Here is a 9,492-nt window from a genome sequence, read left to right on the forward strand (position 1 = left end):
AATAACACTCTAATTTTTTAATAATTATCTTATGCTCTTAACACTCATATTTTGTTTCATATATGAGTAGATTAGAGAAGTTACCCAGCCTCAAAAGATTAAACTTGAATTTGGAACATTTTCTGTGTATAATTCTACAATAATAATTTATAGAAAAGTTGAATGCTTTGAGTACAAGTTTTTTATCTTACCTTTTTTTTTTTTTTATAGCTGGAGCTACAAGTGAAGGTGTCCTGGCAAATTTCTTCAATAGTTTGCTGAGTAAAAAGACTGGTTCCCCAGGAGGCCCTGGTGTTGGTAGTGGTAGCCCTGGAGGTGGGGCTGGAGGTGGAAGCAGTGGTTTACCACCATCTGCCAAAAAGTCAGGTATAGTTACCGGGAGCTTTTTTTTTTTAAACAGCTTTATTGAGATATAATTTACATACCATGAACTTGGCTCATTTAAAGTGTACAATTCAAAGTTTTAGTATATTTACAGACATACGTAAACCATTACCATAATCTAATTTTAGAACATTTTCTTCTCCCTAAAAAGAAACATCCAACCTATTAGCAGTTATCCTTGCCTAACGTCCAGCCTATTAGCAGTTATCCTTCCCTCCCCTGCAGTCCTCCTAGGCAACAAACAATGTTTTCTGTCTCTTTGTATTTGCCTATCTGGAGATTTCATATAAATGGAGTCATATAGTATATGCCTTCTTTAAAATAATGTTTCTGAGGTTCATCCATGTTGTAGCATATGTATCAATATTTTGTTTTTATTTACTGCTGAAAAAATTCCATTGTATGGATATGCATACATATTTTATTTATCCATTTATCAGTTGATGGACATGTTTTCATTTCTCTTGGGTATTTATCTAGGAGTGGAATTGCCGGGTCATGTGGTAACTCTATGTTTAAATTTTTAAAGAACCGCCAAAGTGTTTTCCAAAATGCTATACCATTCTACATTCCCACCAGCAGTTTATGAGGGCCCCAGTTTTTCTCCATCCCTTCCAACAGTTGTTATTGTTCATCTTTGTGTTTTAGTTGTTTTGGTGTTTTTGGTTTTGCTTAACCAAGTCCAAAATGTCTCTCTGTTTGTGTGTGTGTTTTAATTGAAATATAATTGATTTACAATATTATATTAGTTTCAGGTGTACAACATAGTGATTTGGTTTTTTTTTTTTTTTGCGGTACACGGGCCCCTCACTCTTGTGGCCTCTCCTGTTGCGGAGCACAGGCTCCGGATGTGCAGGCTCAGCAGCCATGGCTTACGGGCCCAGCTGCTCCGCAGCATGTGGGATCTTCCCGGACCGGGGCACGAACCCGTGTTCCCTGCGTCGGCAGGCGGACTCTCAACCACTGTGCCACCAGGGAAGCCTGATTTGATATTTTTATACATTATAAAATGATCACCACTTGTCCATCTTTTTGGTTAGAGCCATCATTTTGGCTGTGAAGTTGTATCTCATTGTGGTTTTGATTTGCATTTCCCTGATAGCTAATTATGTTGAGAATCTTTTCATGTGTTTAATAACTATTTGTATATCTTCTTTGATGAAATGTCTGTTCAAATCCTTTGCCCATTTTAAAATCGGGTTATTTCTCTTATTGTTGAGTTCTAAGTGTTTTTTATATATTCTCTTTACTAGACCCTTATCAGATATAGGATTTGCAAATGTTTTCTCCCCTTATGTTGGTTATCCCTTCACTTTCTTGAGTGTCCTATGAAGCACAAAAGTTTTGAATTTTGATGAAGTCTTTTCCTTTTGTTGTTTTTATAATTGCTCTTCAAGCAGACTTTTTAACCCATTCTCCTTTTTTAATCATACCTTCTTGCCACCTTTTTCACAAGTACCTGCAGCTACCATTTTTGAACATTTTACAGGTTTCTGGGTATAAATTGAATTATTTTCTGGCTTCTCGCACTCTGTGTTGAAGATTACCTTTCTTGGTACTGCTGATTTAATTACCACTCACTCATGTTTCCACATTCCGAAATTTTGTTGCTATTTTTCTCTTTTACTGTTCCTATTGTTCTATGCCTTTAAAAAAGTATACCTTTATGAGATTAAATGGTAGATGCTAGTTTTACTTCTATTTGATAACAGACCCCACAATTTAAAATGAGGGAATTTAGGGGCTTCCCTGGCGGTCCAGTGGTTAAGACTTTGCTTCCACTGCAGGGGGTGCAGGTTCGCTCCCTGGTCAGGGAACTAAGAATCCTGCATGTTAAGTGGTGAGGCCAAAAAAGAAAAAAAAAAAGGGAATTTATTTTTAAATTAAGGATGTTTATATAACTGTGTTTTAGATAAAGTTAATGAAACTGTTGGCAATTGTTAAATGAAGACACATTGGTGTTAAGGATATTTTGACTTATGTCTAAATCTTGGTTTCTTTTCCTTTAAATAGGCCAGAAGCCTGTCCTATCAGATGTTCATGCGGAACTAGACAGAATTGCACGAAAACCAGTTACAGCTTCTCCTACAGCATCCACATCTCCTACGGAAGGAGAAGCTTCTTGAAGATACCAAATAAAGCCATTTATTCAGTTTTCTGGGATAATGTAAACTTGCCTCTGCCTTCTCCTTCAAAAGTGGAATTAGGGAGCTGGAGTGCTTTTTCAGATGGACTAATAAATTCATGTCTTTTTTGTGTATGTGGTTGCCCATTTTATAATAGGGAAGTATACAGAAGAAAAATTATTCTACACTATGTAGGATTGCTGTTTGCATTGCCACTTTGCATAAGGAAGTAATTTCGGATTTTGAAAAACTCACATTTATAGATCTGAAATACAGCCATGCGATCATATTCTAAAGGCTACTTAAAACATATAGGAGGGTTTGAGAAGGGCAGAAAATAATATGCTTTGGGCATTCGACTTACTTGGGAGGAAGTCCAAGCTTATTTTAGTTAAGACTATTAATCATTAAAAAAAATTATGTGTTAGTTTTGCTGGAAAAGAAGATGATCAGTTGTCAGATTTTCTACACCAACATAAATATACCACCACACATGGAATATGCTGAGAAAACAATCAGATAGCATTTGATACACTAGTCATTGTCTCAATCCATGATCCTGTAAGTTGTCATCAAAATATGATTTAGAAATATTGGTCAAGATTTGTTTCTTGAACTAAGAAGAAAAGAAAGCACACTGCCTAAATTTGTAAAAGAAAAATGCAGAGGTTGTTAAAATGTAAAGAGGTAACAGTCTTTGGATTTGTCTATATATATATATCTACATATCTATATATATATCTATATATATATCTATATATATATATTGATATATATATATATGGCTCTGCCTTAATATACCCCTTTTTTGTTTGTGACTTTCAACTGTAATCAGTTAATAAAGTATTTATTCTCTGCATTCAGGTTCAAATAACTTGTTGCATTCTCTTATATTTAAATTTGTATTTATCATATAATGAATAAGATTTGTTAGTATTTTAAAGTGTTTGACTTAATAGGATTATTAAGCTTTCTGATCTTTTTTCTTTCTAAGAGACGAGTACATGAGATTCACTGCCTTGTCAAAGGAATTTACCTTGATCAGTACATCTTCCCCATCAACATGTCTTGAACTACAGAATCTTACATCAGCATTCCTAGTAGAAAAAATAGAGCCTTTTATCATTATTTAATGGACAGAAGCTGTTTTAAAAGTTTGGCAAGTGCACTGAAACATAGCTACTCCCTTACAGGTGAGATCACCTGGTAATAGTTCCACCTTTTCAATACTCAGATTTCAGTGCTTGTTTTGGAACCTTCATGAGAATAGTTTGATTTTTCTACTGAAGTTCAACTAAAGAACACATGTACATTTGACCTATTGTGTAATTTCAGATAACTGGGGGACAATGGTTACTACCCTTTACATTGGTCTTTGTTATAACTTTAAAATATATATTCCAAAGATTTTTTTTCAACAAAATATTTGAGGACAGTATCTCTACTATCAAACATAATTCTTTCATTAGAACTTTAAAATCTGTTTGGTTTTATAATAGTATTTGGCTCCTAATGGTTGAATGTAAATACTAAAGATACATGAGAGGGTTATAATTTGTTTCAGTGTGGGAAAAACTTAGGATGTTTGTGGGCATGGAAAAATTAATTTGCAAAAATATTTTGTTTAATAAAATATGAGATGAAAAATGCCATTGATAAAATCTTCAGTCCGGAAGGGGTTCTGTAGTCCTGGTGTTGTAAAGACCAGTTTTTCTAAACTAGTAGTACTTGATGAAGTAAGTGAAACTAATGAAGAGAATTGCAGACCGTGCATTATGGTATACTTTGGTATGTCTGCTGTGTTTGCATGTCTAGACCAACTCATGTTTTTTTTCTGTGTGACATTGGAGATGTACTAGAAAATCCTCAGAATTACATTGTTACCTGAAGTAATTGTAATTGTTCACTTTATATGGGATTCAGTTTTAAATTTTTTAAATTTTATTTATTTATTTATGGCTGTGTTGGGTCTTCGTTTCCGTGCGAGGGCTTTCCCTAGTTGCGGCAAGTGGGGGCCACTCCTCATCGCGGTGCACGGGCCTCTCATTATCGCGGCCTCTCGTTGCGGAGCACAGGCTCCAGATGTGCAGGCTCAGTAATTGTGGCTCACGGGGCCAGCTGCTCCGCGGCATGTGGGATCTTCCCAGACCAGGGCTCGAACCCATGTCCCCTGCATTGGCAGGCAGACTCAACCACTGCACCACCAGGGAAGCCCTGGGATTCAGTTTTAACTAATCAAAAATCTTGTGTTTACTGCGTTTAAACCTATTTTTGTCCCTTTTTTTTTTTTTTTTTTTTTTTTTTTTTTTTGTGGTACACGGGCCTCTCACTGTTGTGGCCTCTCCCGTTGCAGAGCACAGGCTCCGGACGCGCAGGCTCAGCAGCCATGACTCACGGGCCTAGCCGCTCCGCGGCATGTGGGATCTTCCTGGACCGGGGCACGAACCCGTGTCCCCTGCATCGGCAGGTGGACTCTCAACCACTGCGCCACCAGGGAAGTCCTGTCCCTATTTTTGCAAGGAAATTTGTTTTTAAACTACTTAATCTTTTTTGTTTGTTTTTTTAGCACTTTTTATTGAAGTATACAGTACAGAAAAGTGTACAAGTTACAGGTGTATGGTTTGAAATATCACAGTATCACAAATATCACATATAACCAGCACCAGGATCAAGAAAGATGGCGTTATTTGCACCCCAGGTGCTTCCCTTGTGCCCCTTGTCAGTCCTCCCACCCACCAAGTAACTACTGCCCTTTCTTCCAAAGCTGTAGATAAGTTTTACTTATTTTTAAGCTTTATATAAATGGAATCTTACATTTATATTCTTTTGTGTCAGGCTTCTTAGTATTCTGTGGTTCCTCCATTTTGTTGCCTATAGCAGTAGTTACCATTCTTATTGCACCATAGTATTTCATTGTGCAAATACACTAATTTTTTCAGTATGTTATTGATGGGTGTATATTAGTTTCCTATTGCTGCTGTAACAATTTACCAAATTTTAGTGGCTTAATACAGATTTATTATCATACCATTCTCGAGGTCAGAAGTCCAAAATCAGCTGTACTAGGTTAAATTAAACTGTCAGCAGGGCTGGTTTCTTTTGGAGGCTCCAGGGAGCATCTGTTTCCTTCCTTTCCAGCTTCTAGAGGCTGCCTGAATTCCTTGGTTCCTGGCCCCCTCTCCGTCTTCAAAGCCAACAGCATAGCATCTTCTACTCTCTGCTTCCATCACATTGCTTCTCAGTCTGACCCTGCTGCTTCCCGTGTATCAGGATCCATGGGATTAAACTTTGGCCCACGTGAGTAATCCAGTATAAGCTCCCGCAGCACGTCACTCTTGCTTGCATGGTTTCTGTAAAGAAATTGGATGTTATTCTTAACCTTTGCTCCTCCATAGGTGTTTTTTCCCTTTGGCTTCTTTTAAGGTTTTTTAAGTCTTTGATTTTATGCAGTTTGAATATGATATGCCTAGGTGTAGTTTTTTTTGGGGGGGGTGGTTATCCTTCTTAGTGTTCTCTGAACTTCCTGGATCTGTGGTTTAGTATCTGACATTAACTTGGGGCAAATTCTCGGTCATTATTGCTTCACATACTTTTTCTGTCATTTTCTGTCTCCTCTTGGCATTTTCATATATATGTTACAACTTTTGTAGTTGTCTCACAGTTGTTGGGTATTCTGTTGCCTCTTTTTCTTCCCCAGTCTTTTTTCTCTTTGCTTTTTAGTTTTGGAAGCTTCTGTTGACAGGTCCTCCAGCTCAGAGATGCTTTCCTTAGCCATGTCTAATCAACTAATGAGCCCATGGAAAGCATTCATCATTTGTCAGTTTTTTTTTTAATCTCTACCTTTAAAAAAGAATTATTTCTTAGAATTTCCATGTTTCTGCTTACATTAGCCATCTGTTCTGGTGTGTTGTCTACTTTTTCTGTTAAAGCCCTTAACATATTAATCAGAGTTGTTTTAAATTCATGGTCTCATAATTCCAACATCTCTGCCGTGTCTGAATCTGATGCTTGCTCTGTCTCTTCACACTGTATTTGTTTGCCTTTTACTTATGCCTTGTAACTTTCTGTTGATAGCTGGACATGCTGTACTAGGTAAAAGGAACTCCAGTGAATAGACCTTTTAGCACTTTGGTGGTGAGGTGTGGGAGAGGGGAGGCATTCTGTAGTCCTATGATTAGGTCTCAGTGAACCTGTGTCCCTGGGCTGTGAACTTCATAAGTGCTTCTCCATCCCCCCTGCCCCCTTACACACCATAGGTGAGACAGGATGGCTAGAGGGAGCTGGAGTTGGGTATTTCCCTTCTACCAGGTTGTTTAGGCTCTGATAAACCCCAATTAAGGAGGCTCTGAGAAGAGAATACTCTGACATTTCAAAACGGTTACTTTCTTCCTTCCCCTACTGGAAGCACCAGGGGATTTTTCTCTGATTTTACCTTTGAGACCCTGGTAGGGCTCCAGGAGGTAAAACTCACAAAGCAGTGGGGATCCCCTTCTAACTGGGGTTTTTTAACTCACAGACTTGTCCACTCTGAGCCTCCAGCAATTTGTCAGTTACAGTTTCAGCTTTCTTACCCCAGCACTGTCTCCCTTAGAGGTTTCTGCTTGGAAATTTCTGCTTCAGTAAGTTGTGGTTCTCCGTGTCCACCTGCCTGCCTCTCCAATATGGAGGACTGCAGTTGGCCCTGTGACCTCACTTCTCTGACAGATGTAAGAAGAGTTGTTGATTTTTCAGTTTGTTCAGCTTTTTACTTGTTAGGATGGAGAGATGACTTCCAGACTCCTTACTTGGTGGACCAGAATCCCAAAGTCTAATTTCCCCCTCTCAAAATCCTAATCACACCTGCAGAGTCCCTTTGCCAAGTAAGGTAGCATTCACAGGTACCAGGGATTAGGATGTGGACATCCTTGGGGGGGCAATAGTCAACCTACCACAAGATGTTTGGGTGGTTTCAGTTCTCCAATTGCTGTTACTAATTGTGTTGTTATGAACAGTCTTGAATGTGTCTTGTGGAAAACATGTTCTCCTCGCTCTTGGGTGTATATGTAGACATGGATTGCTGGATTCAAAGGCTATGCGTATATTCAGCATTAGCAGGTGTTAAATGTTTAGCCAAAGTTTTTCCAAAGTTATAAGAGGTCCCATTCCTGGGAGAAAATATTTGCAAATTATATATCTGATAAGAGTATAGTATTCAGAATATATAAAAACTCTTAAAACTCAATAGGAAGACAGCCCAGTGTTGAAATGGACAAAGTATTTGAATAGATATTTCTTCAGAGAAGATATACAAATGACAGGCACATGAAAAGTTGCTTGATATCATTAGTAATTGGCGAAATGCAAGTCAAAGCCACAATGAGATACCACTTCACAGCTGAAATAAAAAATAAGTGTTGGTGAAAATGTGAAGAAATTAGAACTCCTGTACATTGCTGGTGGGAATGTAAAATGGTGCAACCACTTTGGAAAACAGTATGGTTAAACATATAGTTACCAGATGACCTAGCATTTCCATTCCTGGATATATACCCAACAGAAATGAGAACGTATGTCCTCACAGAAACTTGTATACAAATGTTTATAGCAGCATTATGTGTAATAGCTAAAAGGTGGAAACAAACAAAACATCCATCAGCAGACAAATGGGTAAACAGAATGTGATGTATCCATACAATGGAATATTTTTCAGCTATAAAAAGGAATGGGAGTTCCCTGGTGGTCTAGTGGTTAGGACTCTGTGCTTCACTGCCGAGGGAACTAGGATCCTGCAAGCCACATGGCGTGGCCAAAAAAGAAAAAGGAATGAAGTATTGATACATGCTACAACATGGATGTACTTTGAAAGCATGTTAAGTGAAAGAATCCAGTCAAAAAAGTCAATGTATGATTCCATTTATATGGAATGTCCAGAATAGGCAAATGCTTTGAGACATAAAGTAAATTAGTGGTTGCAAGAGGAGAGGGCAATGAGGAGTGACTGCTAATAGGTATAGGGTTTCTTTTGAGGGTGATGAAAATGTTCTGGAATTATACAGTGCACAGTCTTGTGAATATACTAAAAACTTGACGTCGCTTCAAAAGGGTGAATTATGGTATGTGAATTACATATCAATTTTTTAAAAGGGATTCGCATTACTACCAGCAGTATATGAGTTCCAGCTGCTCTGCATCTTTGCATACACTTGCTATTGTCTATCATTCTGGCAGGTTTTTTATTTATACAATAGGATCTCATTGTGGTTTTAATTGTATTTCCTTAAAAACTAATGAAATTAAGCATGTTTCATGTTTATCGGCCATTTGGATATCCTCTTTTGTAAAGTACCTGTTGAAGAATCTTAAGAGTCTTCTTTTTTTTTTCCCCCTCAGAAAAATAGGGAGATATTTGACTTTTTCTTACTAACTCATTCTTTACGTATTCAGAATACGAGTCCTTGTCAGATACGTATTGCAAATATCTTCTCTCATTCTGTGGTTTGGCCTTTTCACTCTCATTGCTATCTTTTGATGAATAGAAATTGATTTTAATGTTCCATTTGCTAGCTTTTCTTTATGGTTATTGATTTTTTTTTACCTGTTTTGAAGAAGTCTTTGCTTGCCCTCAAGGTCATGAAGATAGTCTAAGTTTTTTTTTTCTAGAAGCTTTATTGTTTTACTTTTCTACAGTTCATCAATTCATCTGGGATTGATTTCTGTGCATGGTATGAAATACGGGAAAAAGGTTGTTTTTTTTTTTTTAGTGTGGTGTTCAATTAATTCATTACCACTCTGGCGGGGGGGTATCATCCTTCTGAACTGCAGTGTCACCTGGGTCATAATTTGTCCATTTATGCATGCATCTCTTTCTGGACTTTTTGTTCTTTTCCATTTGCCAGTTTCTCTACCCTGTACCAGTACTACAGTCTCAATGTCTGTAGTTAAAATTTTATCTGGCAGCCTAAGCCCTCCCCTATTGTTTTTCCTTAAGATTGTTTTTGCTATT

The 9,492-nt window shown here is 37.6% G+C and overlaps 1 protein-coding gene across 1 annotated transcript in view; it reads left to right on the forward strand.

Moving 5' to 3' along the window:
• Positions 1–4,466, forward strand: part of DYNC1LI1 (dynein cytoplasmic 1 light intermediate chain 1) — a 47,771-nt gene extending 43,305 nt beyond the window's left edge. The window contains exons 12-13 of the mRNA XM_081245277.1: positions 211–366; positions 2,398–4,466. Of these exons, the coding sequence (XP_081101403.1) occupies positions 211–366; positions 2,398–2,510 (269 nt within the window). The 3' untranslated portion in view covers positions 2,511–4,466. The remainder of the gene's footprint in view (positions 1–210; positions 367–2,397) is intronic.
• Positions 4,467–9,492: the final 5,026 nt, after the last annotated feature.

This window comes from Mesoplodon bidens (assembly GCF_964165515.1).
Source record: "Mesoplodon bidens genome assembly, chromosome: 10".
NCBI lineage: Eukaryota > Metazoa > Chordata > Mammalia > Artiodactyla > Ziphiidae > Mesoplodon > Mesoplodon bidens.